Source organism: Triticum urartu, chromosome 1 (genome assembly GCF_003073215.2).
Source record: "Triticum urartu cultivar G1812 chromosome 1, Tu2.1, whole genome shotgun sequence".
Taxonomy (NCBI): Eukaryota; Viridiplantae; Streptophyta; class Magnoliopsida; order Poales; family Poaceae; genus Triticum; species Triticum urartu.
Genome location: NC_053022.1, coordinates 298138459 through 298161023, shown reverse-complemented (window position 1 = coordinate 298161023; position 22565 = coordinate 298138459). Strand labels below are relative to the sequence as shown.

At 41.8% G+C, this 22565-nt stretch overlaps 1 protein-coding gene across 1 annotated transcript; it reads right to left on the bottom strand.

The window, feature by feature from the left end:
* Positions 1–11722: 11722 nt before the first annotated feature.
* Positions 11723–12558, bottom strand: LOC125532633. The gene is made up of 2 exons (XM_048696624.1): positions 12404–12558; positions 11723–12319 (listed from the first exon to the last, which is right to left on the bottom strand). Exons 1-2 carry the CDS (start codon positions 12408–12410, stop codon positions 11898–11900), a joined length of 429 nt encoding a protein of 142 aa, XP_048552581.1. The 5' UTR covers positions 12411–12558; the 3' UTR covers positions 11723–11897.
* Between the last annotated feature and the right edge of the window lie 10007 nt (positions 12559–22565).

Here is a 22565-nt window from a genome sequence, read left to right as displayed (position 1 = left end):
TTGAGTGATTGCTTATGTGTGGTTACTATTGCTTGCTTACGATAGATTGACCGGAGTGTGATGAGTAGAACTATCAAGAGTTTTGAGTGCGAAATATCTTCATCAACATTGCAGGCAAGTTCACACTTTGATCATATCCCTTTCATACCCAGTTTTTATGCATTAGTTTCACCCTCAAACATTGCATGAGTAGGATTGATAACATGTGGGTATTGGGAAGTAGTTGATGAGGTAGTACCTATTACCTGTTTATTATCTAACCCTTGGGAGTTACTATTATGTTATGCTTACTTTGCCATGCTATGCTCGTAGACGTGGATTGGGTTTGAGAGTATTCATGACAGATGTGAGATTGTTAATTAAAGGTTTACTTAAGGTGGCAACTTAAACACACATCTGGGTGGATTGAGGCACCGGGTTATTCCAGGATTGCCTGTCTAGGCACCTGGGTAGACCAGGATTGCCTATTTTTTTTGGACCGCCACCCAGGCTCAAAGGGATCATGAGATTTTTCATACTGGAAACTTCCGTGTGCAGCCACAAGCTATTATGGGCTCTAGCATAGTTGACTAAGTCGTGCGAACTCTTACAGTGGTAGACTAGCAGATGTAGGGGATGTAGGTGGTACGGTCTACCCGATCGTAAGGTGCTAGCGCTTCTGAAAGACTATGTCTCGGTCATCCGTCTTCTCAAACACCGTGTAGTGCAAGAAACCAAACGGAGGCGATCGAGTCTTGTGGGGAAAAGTGCGCAAACCTGTGCAGAGTGTATAAACTAATCATGATTAGCCGTGTCCCCGGTTATGGACGTCTTGAGTATCTAGTACCTGGATTATCATGTGAATCTCATCATGTTACTTTAAATGAATATTGTTGGGTTTTAATGATGTTATTTAATTGGGATTGAGAATGCTGTCAACCATTCTCAATGTTCAACAACCACCATGATAGTTAAATAAAATATATTCCTTTGTAGTAGGGAAAAATTGGCTTTTCGCAAAAACTTTATAACCATAGAGCTTTTCCACCAGCCAGATATGCATGTAGTGATAGCCATTGTTCATCATTCTCTATGGTGTGAATTTGCCAGTACATTCAATGTACTGACCCTCTATGGCTGCAACGTCTCATGTTGCAGGATATCTTACGACGAGTAAGTGATACGTTAGGGTTACGATTTCTACACTCAACTTTGCCGTTGGTGTTGATGGGAATCCACAACCTTGTTACTTCCGCTATTTTGGATTGAGGTAATAGTATTCGGGTCGGGTCGCTACAGCGCCGAAGGAGGCGGTAAAGGGGTAGGGCCTTTTCTCCTAATCGGGAGATAAAGCGGCTTAGAGCCGCCACGCATCCGGTTAATTTTTGTATTTGTTTGAGGTCCTTCGGGATATCCAATTGTGACAGAGCTCGGATCTTGGCTGGATTTGCTTCAATTCCTCTACCGGATACAATGAAGCCCAAGAGCTTTTCGTCTGGAATGCTGAAAACGCATTTTTCCTGGTTGAGCTTGATGTCGTATGTTCGGAGGTTATCGAATGTCAGCCTCAAGTCGTCTACTAGAGATTCGACATGTCTTGTTTTAATGACCACATCATCTACGTATGACTCCACTGTTTTGCCGATCTGGTTTGCCAGACATGTCTGAATCATGCGTTGATATGCCGGCGTTTTTGAGCCCGAAGGGCATTGTGTTGAAGCGGAATGGGCTGTATGGTGTGATGAATGTCGTTGCGGCTTGGTCTGACTCTGCCATCTTTATTTGATGGTAGCCGGAGTATGCGTCGAGGAAACACAATGAATCGTGTCCTGCGGTAGCGTCGATAATTTGATCGATGCGGGGGAGAGGGAAGGGATCCTTTGGGCAAGCCTTGTTAAGGTCTTTGAAATCAACGCACGGGCGCCAGGATTTGTCCTTCTTTGGTACCATCACCAGATTTGCTAGCCAGTCCGGATGTTTGATATCTTTGATGAATCCGGCCTCCAATAGCTTGGCTAGTTCCTCTCCCATGGCCTGTCTCTTAGGTTCGGAAAAACGCCGAAGAGCCTGTTTGACTGGCTTGAATCCTTTTAGGATATTTAAGCTGTGATCGGCCAGCCTGCGTGGGATTCCTGGCATGTCTGAAGGGTGCCAGGCAAAAATGTCCCAGTTCTCTCGTAGGAACTCTTGCAGTGCGGCGTCTACATCAGGGTTTAACTGTGCCCCAATGGAAGCTGTTTTATTGGGGTCCGTTGGATGGACCTGGAATTTGACTATTTCGTCTGCCGGTTTAAAGGAGGTGGACTTGGATCTTTTATCGAGTATCACATCGTCCCTATTCACCGTGGAGCGCAGCGTAGTCAGTTTCTCAGCCACTAGGGCTTCGGATAGCGCCTCGAGGGCCAGTGCGGCTGTCTTGTTTTCGGCGCGGAGTGCTATGTCCGGATCACTAACGGGAGTGATGATTCCGTTAGGCCCGGGCATCTTGAGCTTCATGTACCCGTAATGGGGTATTGCTTGGAAGACTGTAAACGCTTCCCACCCTAGCAGAGCATGATATCCGCTACTGAACGGGGCCACCTGGAACGTGACCTCTTCAGACCTGTAATTATCCGGCGTGCCGAACACCACATCTAGTGTGATTTTCCCTGTACAGCGCGCTTCCTGACTGGGGATTATTCCTCTAAAGGTTGTGCTGCTTCGCTCAATGCGGTTCCAGTCTATTTCCATTTTTTGAAGGGTTTCCTCATAAATGAGGTTCAATCCGCTGCCGCCATCCATGAGTACCTTGGTAAGACGAAAGCCGTCCACTATTGGACTGAGGACCAATGCGGCTGGTGCTCGGGCTGTTCGGAATTTAGGTTCGTCACTGGCGTTAAAAGTGATAGCCGTGTCACTCCATGGGTTTATTGTTGCTACTTGGTAGACTTCGGCAAGGCCGCGGAGTGTTCTTTTTCGCATATTATTTGATGTGAAAGTCTCAAAGACTGTTAATACCGTACTGGTTTCTCTGGGGTGGCTTTCTGTGGCTTCTGGAATTAGAACATCTTCGCCAATTTTTGCCACCTGCCGGAGTATCCAACATGCTCTAAGGCTGTGAGTTGGTGTGGCGCCCTCTGCACTGTGAATTTTACAGGGTCCATCAAGCCATCCTTCCAGTACGGTTCCGTGCCCTGTAGAGGGCTTTTGCTTTTTGGTATTGAACCCGGGTGTCTGACGATGATGCACCCTTTTATTTCGGACCGGGTTTGTATTCAAGGCCGGATTGTCCCAAAATTTTGTTTCGTTTTTCCAGGTGCTTTCCATCGCATAGTACTTCCGTACTATGGACGCCAAGTCAGCAAAGCGTGTAATATCACGGCGACTTATGGCGTTGAGGATTCCCTTGTCCGTGCAATTATTGCAGAAGAATGAAATTGCATCTTCCTCGCGGCAGTCCTTTATCCTGTTCATAACCAGGAGGAATCTGGCCTAGTAATGATGTACTGTTTCTTTGGGCTCTTGCCTAATTTGAGATAAATCGCTTATGTACGGGTGGGTGGGTGGAATCAAATCCGAAACCTCACCTAATCTGAGACCCAGGGGCCAAGGAGTTTCCGAACTCGGACGTTGGGATTCTTGGATGCGGCCCAATGAATCTAGTCCGTCGCCTGACTTTAAGTTCAGGTCTTGAGTGATATCCTTCCCTCCGTGGGTATCCGGCTTGGAGGGATCGGGAATCCGTACATAGCTAGTCCTTAAGATAGATGAAGGGTTGTCGCACTGTCCCTCTACCACGGCAACGTGATGGGTGACCTAGGGAGATTTTATCTCTCACAAATCGGGTTTAGGCCCAATCTGGTCGTAATCCGTAGCGACTCCCAGGGCGGCGATGCGATCCAAGAGCTCGTTTAGGGAAGAGAGCTCCATTGGATCTAGCTGCTCGGCGAATTCCGAGCTGACGTGAAGATTGCTTTCGATGACCCGAGAGGTCATCGTCGGCACAGCAGCTGAACAGGCGGTCATAAGGAAACCGCCTAGCCGGAGAGTCTGGCCGACAGCCAAAGCTCCCTTAGCAACGGTGCCGTCTTTAAAGACGGGATGAGGCATCCTTCCTGATGGCGACGGCATAGAGGAACTCTCAATGAAAGCACCAATGTCGGTGTCAAAACCGGCGGATCTCGGGTAGGGGGTCCTGAACTGTGCGTCTAGGTCGGATGGTAACAGGAGGCAGGGGACACGATGTTTTACCCAGGTTTGGGCCCTCTTGATGGAGGTAAAACCCTACGTCCTGCTTGATTAATATTGATGATATGGGTAGTACAAGAGTAGATCTACCACGAGATCAGAGAGGCTAAACCCTAGAAGCTAGCCTATGGTATGCTTGTTGTTCGTCCTACGGACTAAAACTCTCCGGTTTATATAGACACTGGAGAGGGCTAGGGTTACACAGAGTCGGTTACAATGGTAGGAGATCTACATATCCGTATCTCCAAGCTTGCCTTCCACGCCAAGGAAAGTCCCTTCCGGACACGGGACGAAGTCTTCAATCTTGTATCTTCATAGTCCAGGAGTCCGACCGAAGGTATAGTCCGGCCATTCGGACACCCCCTAATCCAGGACTCCCTCAGGGGCCTTCTCTTTTTTGGGGGCCTTCTCTTTTTTTTATTCCTCACTTGGGACAATGCTCTAGAAAATGATGATCATCACACTTCTATTTATTTACAACTCAATGATTACAACTCGATACTAGAACAAAGATGACTCTATATGAATGCCTCCGGCGGTGTACCGGGATATGCAATGAATCAAGAGTGACATGTATGAAAGAATTATGAACGGTGGCTTTGCCACAAATACTATGTCAACTACATGATCATTCTAAGCAATATGACAATGATGAATGTGTCATGATAAACGGAATGGTGGAAAGTTTCATGGCAATATATCTCGGAATGGCTATGGAAATGCCATAATAGGTAGGTATGGTGGCTGTTTTGAGGAAGATATAAGGAGGTTTATGTGTGACAGAGCATATCATATCACGGGGTTTGGATGCACCGGTGAAGTTTGCACCAACTCTCAATGTGAGAAAGGGCAATGCACGGTACCGAAGAGGCTAGCAAGGATGGAAGGGTGAGAGTGCGTATAATCCATGGACTCAACATTAGTCATAAAGAACTCACATACTTATTGCAAAAATCTACAAGTCATCAAAAACCTCGATACTATGCGCATGCTCCTAGGGGGATAGATTGGTAGGAAAAGACCATCGCTCGTCCCCGACCGCCACTCATAAGGAAGACAATCAAATAACACCTCATGTTTCAAATTTGTTACATAACGTTTACCATACGTGCATGCTACGGGACTTGCAAACTTCAACACAAGCACTTCTCAAATTCAAAACTACTCAACTAGCACGACTTTGATATTATTACCTCCATATCTCAAAACAATCATCAAGCATCAAACTTTTCTTAGTATTCAACACACTCATAAGAAAGTTTTACTAATCTTGGATACCTAGCATATTAGGATTAAGCACATTACCATGTTTTTTAAGACTCTCAAAATAATCTAAGTGAAGCATGAGAGTTCATTTATTTCTACAAAATAAAACCACCACCATGCTCTAAAAGGATATAAGTGAAGCACTAGAGCAAATAACAAACTACTCCGAAAGATATAAGTGAAGATCAATGAGTAGTCGAATAATTATGCAACTATGTGAAGACTCTCTAACATTTAATAATTTCAGATCTTGGTATTTTATTCAAACATCAAGAAAAGCAAAATAAAATGGCATTCTAAGAATAGCAAACATCATGTGAAGAAGCAAAAACTTAGGATCAACCGAAACTAACCGATAGTTGTTGAAGAAGAAAGGTGGGATGCCAACCGGGGCATCCCCAAGCTTAGACGCTTGAGACTTCTTGAAGTATTATCTTGGGATGCCTTGGGCATCCCCAAGCTTGAGCTTTTGTGTCTCCTTAATTCCTCTCATATCACGGTCTCCCTAAATCTCAAAAGCTTCATCCACACAAAACTCAACAAGGACTCGTGAGATAAGTTAGTATAAACCATTGCAAAAACCTTATCATAATCTATTGTAGCAAATCACTAAAATTATTATTCAACATTGCATACTAAATGACTCTGCATATTTAATAGTCATATCCTCAAATAGAATCATTAAAGAAGCAAACATATGCAAACAATGCAAACATAACAGCAATCTGCCTAAACAGGATAGTCTGTAAAGAGTGCAGCAAGATCCATACTTCCCTAGCTCCAAAAAATTTGAAAGAAAATTCCCACTGTAGTAAATTTATCAGATCTTAATATGCAAAAGGTTTCAACATTTTATCACATTCTGACTTTTCTAGGGAATTATTGCAACAGCGGTAAACTTTCTGTTTTCAAACAGCAACATGTGGACTTCTAAAATAGACATAGTAAAGGCTATCAATGCCACTTTTATTGAACTAAAAGATGCAAAACATTGTTCTAAATAAAAGCAAGAAAATATTAGCAAAATAAATTGACGCTCCAAGCAAAACACATATCATGTGGTGAATAAAAATATAGCTCCAAGTAAAGTTACCGATGAACGAAGACGAAAGAGGGGATGCCTTCCGGGGCATCCCCAAGCTTAGGCTCTTGGATATCCTTGAATATTACCTTGTGGTGAGGAATCCCCAAGCTTAGGCTCTTGCCACTCCTTATTCCGTAGTCCATCGAATCCTTACCCAAAACTTGAAAACTTCACAACACAAAACTTAATAGAAAACTCGTAAGCTCCGTTAGTATAAGAAAATAAATCACCACTTCAAGGTACTGTAATGAAATCATACTTTACTTATATTGGTGTTAAACCTACTGTATTCCAACTTCTCTATGGTTTATAAACTATTTTACTAGCCATAGATTCATCAAAATAAGTAAACAACACATGAAAAACAGAATCTGTCAAAAACAGAACAGTCTGTAGTAATCTGGATCAAACTTATACTTCTGGAACTCATAAAATTCTCAAATAAATTTCTGGACCTGAGGAATTTATCTATTAATCATCTTCAAAAATAATTAACTAAATAGCACTCTCCAAATAAAAATGGCAGCAATTCTCGTGAGCGCTAAAGTTTCTGTTTTTTACAGCATGATCAACAAGACTTTCCCCAAGTCTTCCCAACGGTTCTACTTGGCACAAACACTAATTAAAAGCATAAAACCACATCTAAACAGAGGCTATATGAATTATTTATTACTAAACAGGAACAAAAAGCAAGGAACAAAAATAAAGTTGGGTTGCCTCCCAACAAGCGCTATCGTTTAACGCCCCTAGCTAGGCACGATGATTTCAATGATGCTCACATAAAAGATAAGAATTGAAACATAAAGAGAGCATCATAAAGAATATGACTAGCACATTTAAGTATAACCCACTTTCTATGCATAGGGATTTTGTGAGCAAACAACTTGTGGGAACAATAATCAACTAGCATAGGAAGGTAAAACAAGCATAACTTCCAAATTTTAAGCACATAGAGAGGAAACTTGATATTATTGCAATTCCTACAAGCATATATTCCTTCCTCATAACAATTTTCTGTAGCATCATGAATGAATTCAACAATATAACTATCATGTGAGGCATAACCCAATTGAAAACTAAAATCATGATGACAAGTTCATGGATATCATTATTCTTTATAGCATACAAGTCATCACAATAATCATCATAGATAGCAACTTTGTTCTCATAATCAATTGGAACCTCTTCCGGAATAGTGGATTCATCACAAAATAAAGTCATGACCTCTCCAAATCCACTTTCATCAATATAATCATCATAGATAGGAGGCATGCTTTCATCATAATAAATTTGCTCATCAAAACTTGGGGGACAAAAAATATCATCTTCATCAAACATAGCTTCCCCAAACTTGTGGCTTTGCATATCATTAGCATCATGGATATTCAAGGAATTCATACTAAAAGCATTGCAATCATTCTCATCATTCAAAGATTTAGTGCCAAACATTTTAATGCATTCTTCTTCTAACACTTTGGCACAATTTTCCTTTCCATCATACTCACGAAAGATATTAAAAAGATGAAGCGTATGAGACAAACTCAATTCCAATTTTTTTATAGTTTTCTTTTATAGACTAAACTAGTGATAAAACAAGAAACTAAAGACTCGATTGCAAGATCTAAAGGTATACCTTCAAGCGCTAACCTCCCCGGCAACGGCGCCAGAAAAGAGATTGATGTCTACTACACAACCTTCTTCTTGTAGACGTTGTTGGGCCTCTAAGTGCAGAGGTTTGTAGGATAGTAGCAAATTTCCCTCAAGTGGATGACCTAAGGTTTATCAATCCGTAGGAGGCGTAGGATAAAGATGGTCTCTCTCAAGCAACCCTGCAACCAAATAACAAAGAGTCTCTTGTGTCCCCAACACACCCAATACAATGGTAAATTGTATAGGTGCACTAGTTCGGCGAAGAGATGGTGATACAAGTGGTATATGGATAGTAGATAAAGGTTTTTATAATCTGAAAATATAAAAACAGCAAGGTAACTAATGATAAAAGTGAGCATAAACGGTATTGCAATGTGTTGAAACAAGGCCTAGGGTTCATACTTTCGCTAGTGCAAGTTCCCTCAACAATACTAACATAATTGGATCACATAACTATCCCTCAACATGCAATAAAGAGTCACTCCAAAGTCACTAATAGCGGAGAACAAACGAAGAGATTATGGTAGGGTACGAAACCACCTCAAAGTTATTCTTTCCAATCAGTCCGTTGGGCTATTCCTATAAGTGTCACAAACAGCCCTAGAGTCCGTACTATAATAACACCTTAAGACACAAATCAACCAAAACCCTAATGTCACCTAGATACTCCAATGTCACCTCAAGTATCCGTGGGTATGATTATACGATATGCGTCACACAATCTCAGATTCATCTATTCAACCAACACATAGAACCTCAAAGAGTGCCCCAAAGTTTCTACCAGATAATCACGACGAAAACGTGTGCCAACCCCTATGCATAGGTTCATGGGCGGAACCCGCAAGTTGATCACCAAAACATACATCAAGTGAATCACGTGGTATCCCATTGTCACCACAGATACGCACGGCAAGACATACATCAAGTGTTCTCAAATCTTTAAAGACTCAATCTGATAAAATAACTTCAAAGGGGAAACTCAATCCATTACAAGAGAGTAGAGGGGGGAAGAAACATAAGATCCAACTATAATAGCAAAGCTCGCGATACATCAAGATTGTGCCAAATCAAGAACACGAGAGAGAGAGAGAGAGAGATCAAACACATAGCTACTGGTACATACCCTCAGCCCCGAGGGAGAACTACTCCCTCCTCGTCATGGAGAGCACCGGGATGATGAAGATGGCCACCGGAGAGGGATTCCCCCTCCGGCAGGTTGCCAGAACAGGTCTAGATTGGCTTTCGGTGGCTACGGAGGCTTCTGGTGGCGGAACTCCCGATCTATTGTGCTCTCCGATGTTTTTAGGGTATATGGAGATATATAGGCAGAAGAAGTAAGTCAGGGGGGGCACGAGGGGCCCACAAGGGTGGAGGGAGCGCCCTAGGGGGGTGGGCACGCCCCCCTACCTCGTGGCTCCCTCGTTTCTTTCCTGACGTGCACTCCAAGTCCATCAGGTTTCTTCTGATCCAAAAATAAGTTATGTGAAGTTTCAGGTCAATTGGACTCCGTTTGGTTTTCCTTTTCTGCAATATTCTAAAACAAGGTAAAAACAGAAACTGGCACTGGGCTCTGGGTTAATAGGTTAGTCCCAAAAAATGATATAAAAGTGTATAATAAAGCCCATAAACATCCAAAACGGTAGATAATATAGCATGGAGCAATCAAAAATTATAGATACGTTGGAGACGTATCAATAGGCAGGAGCTCCCTGATGACCAGAATGAGTCATGTCGCATAGTTCGACGTTCTAAAGCCTACAAAGTTCACGAAGATGAACTCTACAAGAAAAGTACCACTGGAGTTCTTCAGAGATGTATCTTCAAAGAGGAGGGGTGGCAGCTCTTGGCAAAAATACATGCTGGTCTCGGCGGCCATCATGCAGCAGCTCGGGCCCTCGTAAGCAAAGCTTTCCGTACAGGTTTGTTTTGGCCAACAGCCTGGGCAGATGCACAGGTCCTTGTACAGCGCTGCGTAGGATGTCAGATTTTCGCCAATCGAAGTCATATGCCGCCCACGGCCCTAAGAACAATCCCCATTACTTGGCCTTTTACGGTCTGGGGGCTAGATATGGTCGGACCCCTTAAAGGGGGAAGCCACAAGAAGAAATACTTGTTGGTTATGGTGGATAAATTCACTAAGTGGATAGAGGCCAAACCAGTAGAAACGGCGGAAGCTGGGCCAATGATCGACTTTATATCTGGCGTTGTACACCATTATGGTGTCCCGCACAGCATCATTACCGACAAATGGCTCCAACTTCACAGCCGAGGAGGTGAAAAATTGGTGTGCTAACCTGGGCATTAAGCTCTGTATATCACCCCCAAACAAACGGTCAAGTCGAACGGGCTAATGGCCTGATAATGAGCGGCATCAAACCCAGACTAGTGTGATCCCTACGGGAGTCAGATAAACACTAGTCGAGGAACTTGATTCCGTACTCTGGGGACTGCGGACCACGCCCAATCGCACGACCGGATACACACCCTTTTCATGGTGTACGGCGCAGAGGCTGTCTTGCCCTGCGACATTATTCATGACTCACCTCGACTGCGCATGTATGAAGAGAGAGAAGCCAAGCTCAATCGGCACGACGGCCTAGAAGAGAAGCGCGATATTGCAAAAGCTCGTTCCGTATTCTATCAACAACAGGCTCGGAGATACCAAAGCAGAGAAGTGCGAGCCGAGACTTATAATGTCGGTGAACTCGTTTTACACCTCCTAGAGAAGAAGAAGGACAAGCTCAAATCAAAATGGGAGGGTCCCTTCATTATAGATGAAGTTCTCACAGGAGGAGCCTATCGCCTTCGTAATGCATTGGATAATCTCCTAGAGCCGAATCAACGGAACACTGCTCGGCTCCGAAGATTCTACGCATAAGTTCGGCCATACCCTTTTCTTCGTTCCCTTTTTCTCCTCTTCATTTTGTTTTTTTGTTTTCCCATTTTTATGCGATTTCCAGGATGTGTTCGGATAGGCCGAACACTTGAGGGGTACACATCCTAAAATGCATACACCCCACCATGATTGAGGGATTCTTTAACCGAAGCTTATTATTATTCCGAGCCTAGAACTCACAATGTATGTGTCCTTTGCTTATATACAACCTTTTTGTCATTATATGCACCTCTATGACTTAAGTTTTTGCCAAGCTGGGTTGCCTTGTTCCTGTGTTTATGCCCTATGTTCCCGATTGTTCGGCTAGGGCGTAAAGGGAGCACCTCTGCGATTGTTACAACTGGGTCATCCGGACATGTACCTCAAACGGGTGAAGCCGAAAGCTAGCGTTCTTAAGAGAATAATTGGTCGGCAATCAAATGACGGATTGCTACATTATTGTAACCACTCTAACACTGCGGGACAACTTTCTTCGTATTGCGGACCAAAGCCACGGCACGCATAATTACTGCATGCCAACCCAAGGAAAGGAACCCTTAACGGAACTATTCTCCTTGGAATATGTTTCTTACATATGTAATATAACATACATCCTGAACTAAAAAAAATTGTATGTTCGAGCACAATGACTGGGTTGCCTGGTTTCCGGACATAGTGAATGCTTCTAGTATCCGGAAACACTCCACCATTTTGGTTTGGAGGTTAAAGCCGAAAGCCTGCGATGACAAACTTTTCACATGTTCGGATAAAGGTACAGGTTGATCATAACGTACATTAATACATTAAACCAGATACCTATTCCTTATCTATTCCATCTATAAGACTGTCTAACCTACAGTCTTCCTGCGAGTACTTCGCAACTATCATTACTTGGTCATACACCAAATTCACTGGAATTTCTTTCCCGTCTAGTCCCTGTGGTCCCACTCGGGCCATATGATTTGGATCTAGCTTGGTGAAGCGTGTTTTCAGCATGGCCCGGGCTTCTCGTGCGCCTTCACGGCAGGCGGATGTCTTCCACAGCTCAAACCGGCGCCGGGCACCTTTGAACAGGTTGGCCAAGCCCTCCACACTTTCTGGAGGGGTATCACATGGCCATAATGCCTTCACCATACTCCTCATGGCTTTCCGGGCCCGATCATGTACCACAGACAGCTCCATCAGCACGTCTCCTTGAAACATGGATACTTCCTCTTCCGGTCGACCAGTTAACAGGCCTGCAACAACAGAGTCATGACGTTCCGAATTATGTACTAAACATGAGCCCTTAGGGTGGTTTTAAATAAGAAAGGAAGACATACCGAACATGCCGCCCTTCAACTTCTCATTTTCTTTCTATGCCTCCATGATGTCTACTACACAACCTTCTTTTTGTAGACGTTGTTGGGCCTCCAAGTGCAGAGGTTTGTAGGACAGTAGCAAATTTCCCTCAAGTGGATGACCTAAGGTTTATCAATCCGTGGGAGGCGTAGGATGAAGATGGTCTCTCTCAAACAACCATGCAACCAAATAGCAAAGAGTCTCTTGTGTCCCCAACACACCCAATACAATGGTAAATTGTATAGGTGCACTAGTTCGGCGAAGAGATGGTGATACAAGTGCAATATGGATAGTAGATATAGGTTTTTGTAATCTGAAAATATAAAAACAGCAAGGTAGTAAGTGGTAAAAGTGAGCGTAAACGGTATTGCAATGCTAGGAAACAAGGCCTAGGGTTCATACTTTCACTAGTGCAAGTCCTCTCAACAATAATAACATAATTGGATCATATAACTATCCCTCAACATGCAACAAAGAGTCACCCAAAAGTCACTAATAGCGGAGAACAAACGAAGAGATTATGGTAGGTATGAAACCACCTCAAAGTTATCCTTTCTGATCGATCTATTCAAGAGTCCGTAGTAAAATAACACGAAGCTATTCTTTCCGTTCAATCTATCATAGAGTTCGTACTAGAATAACACCTTAAGACACAAATCAACCAAAACCCTAATGTCACCTAGATACTCCAATGTCACCTCAAGTATCCGTGGGTATGATTATACGATATGCATCACACAATCTCATATTCATCTATTCAACCAACACAAAGAACTTCAAAGAGTGCCCCAAAGTTTCTATCGGAGAGTCAAGACGAAAACGTGTGCCAACCCCTATGCATAAGTTCACGAGCGGAACCCGCAAGTTGATCACCAAAACATACATCAAGTGGATCACATGATATCCCATTGTCACCACAGATAAGCACATGCAAGACATACATCAAATGTTCTCAAATCCTTAAAGACTCAATCCGATAAGATAACTTCAAAGGGAAAACTCAATCCATCACAAGAGAGTGGAGGGGGAGAAACACCATAAGATACAACTATAATAGCAAAGCTCGTGATACATCAAGATCATTTCGAATCAAGAACACGAGAGAGAGAGGGAGAGAGAGAGAGAGAGAGATCAAACACATAGCTACGGGTACATACCCTCAGCCCCAAGGGTGAACTACTCCCTCCTCGTCATGGAGAGCGCCGGGATGATGAAGATGGCCACCGGAGAGGGATCCCCCCCTCCGGCAGGGTGCCGGAACGGGTCTAGATTGGTTTTCGGTGGCTACGGAGCTTCTGGCGGTGAACTCCCGATCTATTCTTCTCTTCGATGTTTTTAGGGTATATTGATATATATATAGGCGAAAGAAGTTGGTTAGGGGAGCCATGAGGGTGGGGGCGCGCCCGGGGGGGCAGGCGTGCCTCCCTACCTCGTGGCCACCTCGAAGCTTCCCTGATGTCTACTCCAAGTCTCCTAGATTGCTTCCGTTCCAAAAAAGAACTCTCCCGAAGGTTTCATTCCGTTTGGACTCCATTTGATATTCCTTTTCTTCGAAACACTCAAATAGGCAAGAAAACTGCAATTTGGGCTGGGCCTCCGGTTAATAGGTTAGTCCCAAAAATAATATAAAAGTGTATAATAAAGCCCATAAACATCCAAAACAGATAATATAATAGCATGGAACAATCAAAAATTATAGATACGCTGGAGACGTATAAAGCATCCCTAAGCTTAATTCCTGCTCGTCCTCGAGTAGGTAAATGATAAAAATAGAATTTTTGATGTGGAATGCTACCTAACATATTTATTCATGTAATTCTCTTTATTGTGGCAAGAATATTCAGATCCATAAGATTCAAGACAAAAGTTTTATATTGACATAAAAATAATAATACTTCAAGCATACTAACAAAGCAATCATGTCTTCTCAAAATAACATGGCCAAAGAAAGCTATCCCTACAAAATCATATAGTCTGGCTATGCTCTATCTTTCATCACACAAAATGTTTAAATTATGCACAACCCCGATGACAAGCCAAGCAATTGTTTCATACTTATGATGTTCTCAAACTTTTTCAATCTTTACGCAATACATGAGCGTGAGTGAAAGTGCATATATCCCTGGGTGGTTTTGGTAATTCCTAACAACATATAGCTCATTGAGCTAATGCTATTCCAAGATGAATATTTCAGGAAAGCTCAACGGTTGGCATGGCATGGATTAGAAAATGGACCCTTCAAAATGCTAAGGATAAAAGATTTGCTCAAGCTCAAAGCACAAGACTCTACATTTTCTATTTTAGTGATCCAAGATCACATTGAGTCTATAGGAAAAGTCAATACTATTAAGAAGGGATGAGGTGTTGCTTAATGAGGTGCTTGCTCAAAATGCTTAGTAATATGCTCCAAAACCCTCCACTACTTTCTCATATCCACATATGTCCCACACCAAATATCCAACTCGACCCCACTGATTCTTTCTATTCGGCGCCACCGAGTTCAGTTGACATAGCCACTGCCAGAAACCCTAGTCTTTTCGGTCTCACCGATAGGGATCTCGGTCTCACCGAGATGGGATTGTAATCTCTCTGTTTCCCTTCGTAACGTTTCGGTCAAACCGAGATGAGCGATCGGTCCCACCGAGATTGCAATGTAAACTCTCTATTTCCCTTTCGTAACACTTCGGTCCAACCGAGATGAGCGAATCGGTCCCACCGAGTTTGCTTGACCAACTCTCTGCTAGTCCATTACCAAAATCGGTCTCACCGAGTTTGTGTAATCGGTCTCACCGAGATTATGTTATGCCCTAACCCTAACGAAATCGGTCCCATCGAGTTGACATGTCGGTCCCACCGAGAATTCTAGCGTTCACATTTTGAACTAAATCGGTCTGACCGAGTCTCATGATTCGGTCCCACCGAGTTTGGTGATTTGTGTGTAACAGTTAGATTTTGTGTGGAGGCTATAAATACCCCTCCATCCACTCTTCATTCGTGGAGAGAGCCATCAGAACATGCCTACACTTCCAATACATATTTTCTGAGAGAGAACCACCTGCACTTGTGTTGAGGTAAAGATATTCCATTCCAACCACATAAATCTTGATCTCTAGCATTCCCCAAGTTGCTTTCCACTCAAATCTCCTTTCTACCAAATCCAATCCTATGAGAGAGAGTTGAGTGTTGGGGAGACTATCATTTGAAGCACAAGAGCAAGGAGTTCATCATCATCACACCATTTGTTACTTCTTGGAGAGTGGTGTCTCCTAGATTGGCTAGGTGTCACTTGGGAGCCTCCGACAAGATTGTGGAGTTGAGCCAAGGAGTTGGTAAGGGCAAGGAGATCGCCTACTTCGTGAAGATCTACCATAGTGAGGCAAGTCCTTCGTGGGCGACGACCATGGTGGGATAGACAAGGTTGCTTCTTCGTGGACCCTTCATGGGTGGAGCCCTCCATGGACTCGCGCAACTGTTACCCTTCGTGGGTTGAAGTCTCCATCAACGTGGATGTACGATAGCACCACCTATCGGAACCACGCCAAAAATCTCTGTGTCTACATTGCGTTTGCTCCCTCCAAACTCCTCCCTTTACCTTCATATGAAATTGATTTACATTCCGCTGCTACACTCTTAGAATTGCATGTGTAGGTTGATTACTTGTTTGTGCTAAGTTGCTAAAATCTGCCAAGAACTAAAATTGGAAAAAGGCTAGATTTTTATTTGGTTAAGTAGTCTAATCACCCCCCCCCTCTAGACATACTTTCGATCCTACAGTGAGCCATGGACATAGCACTATAGGTGAAATAGAATGGTGGTTGTGGAGAAGACAAAAAGGAGAAGATAGTCTCACATCAACTAGGCGTATCAACGGGCTATGGAGATGCCCATCAATAGATATCAATGTGAGTGAGTAGGGATTGCCATGCAACGGATGCACTAGAGCTATAAGTGTATGAAAGCTCAAAAAGAAACTAAGTGGGTGTACATCCAACTCGCTTGCCCACGAAGACCTAGGGCATTTTGAGGAAGCCCATCATTGAAATATACAAGCCAAGCTCTATAATGAAAAAATCTCACTAGTATATGAAAGTGACAACATAGGAGACTCTCTATCATGAAGATCCTGGTGCTACTTTGAAGCACAAGTGTGGTAAAAGGATAGTAGCATTGCCCCTTCTCTCTTTTTATCTCATTTTTTATTTTTTTTATTTGGACCTTTTCTCTTTTTATGGCTTTTTTCTTTTTTTATTTTTAGTCCGAAGTCTCATCCCGACTTGTGGGGGAATCATAGTCTCCATCATCCTTTCCTCACATGGGACAATGCTCTAATAATGATGATCATCACACTTTTATTTACTTACAACTCAAGAATTACAACTCGATACTTAAAACAAAATATGACTCTATATGAATGCCTCCGGTGGTGTACCAGGATGTGCAATGACTCATGAGTGACATGTATGAAAGAATTATGAACGGTGGCTTTGCCACAAATACGATGTCAACTACATGATCATGCAAAGCAATATGACAATGATGGAGCGTATCATAATAAACAGAACGGTGGAAAGTTGCATGACAATATATCTCAGAATGGCTATGGAAATGCCATAATAGGTAGGTATGGTGGCTGTTTTGAGGAAGGTAAATGGTGGGTTTATGGTACCGGCGAAAGTTGTGCGGTACTAGATAAGCTAGCAATGGTGGAAGGGTGAGAGTGTGTATAATCCATGGAATCAACATTAGTCATAAAGAACTCACATACTTATTGCAAAAATCTATTAGTTATCAAAACGAAGTATTATGCGCATGCTCCTAGGGGGATAGATTGGTAGGAAAAGACCATCGCTCATCCCCGACAGCCACTCATAAGGAAGATAATCAATAAATAAATCATGCTCCGACTTCATCACATAACGGTTCACCATACGTGCGTGCTACGGGAATCACAGACTTCAACACAAGTATTTCTAAAATTCACAACTACTCAACTAGCATGACTCTAATATCACCATCTTCATATCTCAAAACAATTATCAAGTATCAAACTTCTCATAGTATTCAACGCACTTATATGAAAGTTTTTATAATGCCAAAAAGAAAATTACCATGCTGTTCTAAAGACTCTCAAAATGATGTAAGTGAAGCATGAGAGTCCATCTATTTCTTCAAAATAAAACCACCGCCGTGCTCTAAAAGATATAAGTGAAGCACTAGAGCAAATGACAAACTACTCTGAAAGATATAAGTGAAGATCAATGAGTAGTCGAATAATTATGCAACTATGTGAAGACTCTCTAACATTTAATAAATTCAGATCTTGGTATTTTTTCAAACAGCAAGAAAAACAAAAGAAATAAAATGACGCTCTAAGCAAAACACATATCATGTGGTGAATAAAAATATAGCTCCAAGTAAAGTTACCGATGAACGAAGACGAAAGAGGGGATGCCTTCCGGGGCATCCCCAAGCTTAGGCTCTTGGTTGTCCTGAATATTACCTTGGGGTGCCTTGGGCATCCCCAAGCTTAGGCTCTTGCCACTCCTTATTCCATAGTCCATCAAATCTTTACCCAAAACTTGAAAACTTCACAACACAAAACTTAACAGAAAACTCATAAGCTCCGTCAGCATAAGAAAATAAATCACCATTTAGGTACTGTTGTGAAATCATTTTAAATTCATATTGGTGTAATATCTACTGTATTCCAACTCATCTATGGTTCATACCTCCCGACACTACTCATAGATTCATCAAAATAAGCAAACAACACATAGAAAACAGAATCTGTCAAAAATAGAACAGTCTAGTAATCTGGATCAAACGTATACTTCTGGAATCCCAAAAATTCTAAAATAAATTATTGGACATGAGTAATTTGTCTATTAATCATCTTCAAAAAGAATTAGCTAAATAGCACTCTCCAATAAAAAATGGCAGCTAATCTCGTGAGTGCAAAATTTTCTGTTTTTTACAGTAAGATTGCAAAGACTTCACCCAAGTCTTCCCAAAGGTTCTACTTGGCACAAACACTAAGTAAAAGCATAAAACCACATCTAAACAGAGGCTAGATGAATTATTCATTACTAAACAGGAACAAAAATCAAGGAACAAAAATAAAAATTGGGTTGCCTCCCAACAAGCGCTATCGTTTAATGCCCTAGCTAGGCATGATGATTTTAATGATGCTCACATAAAAGATAAGAATTGAAATATAAAGAGAGCATCATGAAGAATATGACTAGCACATTTAAGTCTAACCCTCTTCCTATGCATAGGGATTTTGTGAGCAAACAACTTGTGGGAACAAGAATCAACTTGCATAGGAAAGCAAAACAAGCATAACTTCAAAACTTTAAGCACATAGAGAGGAAACTTGATATTATTGCAATTCCTACAAGCATATGTTCCTCCCTCATAGTAATTTTAAGTAGCATAATGAATGAATTCAACAATATAACCAGCACCTAAAGCATTATTTTCATGATCTACAAGCATAGAAATTTTATTACTCTCCACATAAGCAAAATTCTTCTCATTCGGAATAGTGGGAGTATCATAAAAGACTCGAATGCTATAAATTGTTTTCACATTTAGAAAAAGGGTAATCATAATCATGACAAGTTTTATAAGTATAACCATCACTACTTTTTATATCATACGTGTCATCACAATAATCATCATAAGTAGCAACTTTGTTCTCATCATAATCAATTGAAACCTCTTCCAAGATAGTGGAATCATTACTAAATAAAGTCATGACCTCTCCAAATCCACTTTCATAATTATCACAATAAGATTCAACATCCTCCAAAATAGTGGGATCATTACTTCCTAAAGTTGACACTCTTTCAAACCCACTTTCATCAATATAATCATCATAAGTAGGAGGCATGCTATCATCATAATAAATTTGCATATCAAAACTTGGGAGACTACAAATATCATCTTCATTAAACATAGCTTCCCCAAGCTTGGGACTAACATTAATTCCAGCAAATACATTCTCAAACATGTCACTCTCATCAGACATAGCATCCCCCAGCTTGGGCCTTTTCATATCATAAGCATAATCACTCTCATCATTAATAGTATGGATAGCACCAATAGTATAACAATTATCATCATGACAATGAGTAGTAGGAGCAACATCATTTGGGAGGGATACATTTTTACCTTTGCTTCTCTGTCTTTTCTTTTTCTTCTTCACATCATGTGTGGGTTCAATCCTCTTTTTGGAGCTCCTTATTGATGATATTGGTTGAATAGAAGGCTCCTCCTCGTTACCTGATTCATTATAAGAAATAATAGGAGGATATTGGGAAGCCTATTCCCTTTCATTAGTATTCTCTTCATCCTCTATTTGTTTTCTTTTCTTTATGTAATTGGCAATATAAGGATTTTCAATGCAATTCACCGCACATTACATAAAAATTTCTTCTAGATCAATATCGAGGAATTTCTCAAGGTTATATTGTAGAATATGCTTAGTTATATTCTAGAATTACATCAGTTCGAGCTTAACAATGTCTGGGAACTGGCCAAATGTCCAGATCCTCGCAAGCACAATATCATTGGCACAAAGTGGATCTACCGCAACAAGCAAGATGAAAATGGCCTTGTGGTGAGGAATAAGGCACGGCTTGTAGCTCAAGGCTACACACAGGTTGAAGGAATTGATTTCGATGAAACTTTTGCATCTGTTGCTAAACTTGAAGATATTTGCATATTACTTGCTTATGCTAACCATCATGATATCACTCTATATCAAATGGATGTGAAAAGTGCATTCCTCAATGGTAAGCTTGAGGAAGAAGTGTATGTTGCTCAACCCCCAGGTTTTGAAGATCCAAAGAATCCTGACAAAGTCTTCAGACTCAACAAGGCCCTCATGGCCTCAAGCAGGCCCCACGGGCTTGGTATGATACTTTGAAGGAACTCTTCATGAAGAAAGGCTTCAAACTCGGTTCACTCAACCCTACTCTTTTCACTAAATCTTATGATGGTGAATTGTTTGTGTGCCAAGTATATGTTGATGATATTATCTTTGGCTGTACTGACCAACGTTATAATGATGAATTTGCCTATATGATGAGTGAAGAATATCAAATGTCTAGGATGGGAGAGTTGAAATTTTTCTTAGGTCTTCAAATTCGTCAACAAGACAATGGCATATTCATATCTCAGGAGAAATACCTCAAGGATGTACTGAGAAAATTCGGCATGCAAGATTGCAAAGGCGTCAAAATTCCTATGCCCACAAATGGCCATCTGTGCACTGATGAAAATGGTATTGACTTCGATCATAAGGTATACCGCTCCATGATAGGTTCTTATTATACTTATGTGCATCTAGGCCAGATATAATGCTTAGTGTTTGCATGTGTGCCCGATTTCAAGCTGCACCGAAGGAATCACACCATAAGGCTGTGAAGCATATTCTTCAATATCTAGCTCACACACCAACACTTGGATTATGGTACCCCAAGGGCTCGGCTTTTGATCTTGTTGGATATTCTGACTCTGACTATGCTGGTGATCGTGTGGATCGCAAGTCAACATCTGGTACATGTCATTTCCTCGGACGATCTTTAGTCTGTTGGTCCTCGAAGAAACAGAACTGCGTATCACTATCTACTGCTGAAGCTGAGTATATTGCCGCTGGTTCTTGCTGTGCCTAATTGCTATGGATGAAGCAAACTCTCAAAGACTACGGCGTCAACATGAAGAATGTACCTCTCTTCTGTGACAATGAGAGTGCCATCAAGATTGCACACAACCCAGTTCAGCACTCGAAGACAAAGCACATTTAGATTCGTCATCATTTTCTTTGTGATCATGTGTTGAAAGACGACATTTCTATTGAGCATGTGAAGACTGAAGAACAGCTAACCGATATCTTCACAAAGCCCTTGAATGAGAAGAGATTTAGCAAGTTGCGGTGTGAGCTAAATATCTTAGAGTCTTCGAATGTTCTTTGAAAAGGACACTCATCCTAACACTTATACAAAATTGATAACTTAGATGTGCAACACATGAAAAAACGTTTTTCTTCAATCAATGAAGAATAACACTCTTAGTGTGAAGAAATTAATGAAGAATTTGATTCTCAGAACCCTACGATAATTGTACGCGGTGTCTGAAATTATCATTCTTATACGGTGGGTCACGCCACCACCAAATGTTGAAATTCCTCAAATTATTCATATTCTTCAACTTTGCATAGTCTTCACTGGTTCCGTCGTTTTTCTTCACTGGCTATATATATATATATATATATATATATATATATATATATATATATATATATATATATATATATATATATATATATATATATATATATGTCCTCTACAGCATTCACTTATTGCTATTTCTTCAAGTTGGTTTTCTGCTAAGTGAATGTGATCGGACCCTTCCCCTCTATGCTACACTCAACCCAATCTGTTCACAAATTCTTCATGTGCGTTCTATTTGAAACTTGTTCAAAATCTTCACTGTGTCCTTGTCAGGTGAAGAAATTGCGAACGGAACTTTAAAACCTATCTTATCGAAATTTTCGGTTTTGCCGCTCAAACCGTTCCGCATCCCTCGATACACTTATCCACTCACCCACGATCTAACACGATCTCCACCTCTCACTACGTGGGTGACACATGTCATGCGAATGAGAAGGGTCAGGGGCACGTTCGTCCAATTTCTTCAGGAGAGCAGTTTTTCACCGTGGCTATAAATACCCCTCCTTCCCTTCCTCGCTTCTTTTACTCTGCTCGACCTCTCTCTCCAGCTCGAGCTTCTCAAACCCTAGCGCCGCCGCTACTTCATCATCGCCGGTGAGGAAGAGCTTCACTGCCTCGACCTCGTCGCCGACGTACTCGCGCCGACAGCGGACATCTTCACTCCACTGCCGCCATAGCCGTCTTCCTCCGCCAAGTTAGGGCGTGGAAGATCTGCACAGACGAACTTCACATCTCCTCACTCCAGTTCGTCGTGTTCTTCATTCAGGGTAAATAAAAGTTACTTTTAGTGCCCTCGTTGATTCGAATGATTATCTACAAAATCTTTAAAAGTGTTTTTCTTCATATCTTCACACACTGAACACCTCACAAGTCATCTGTTCTTGATTCGTTTCTCTAAGCATCA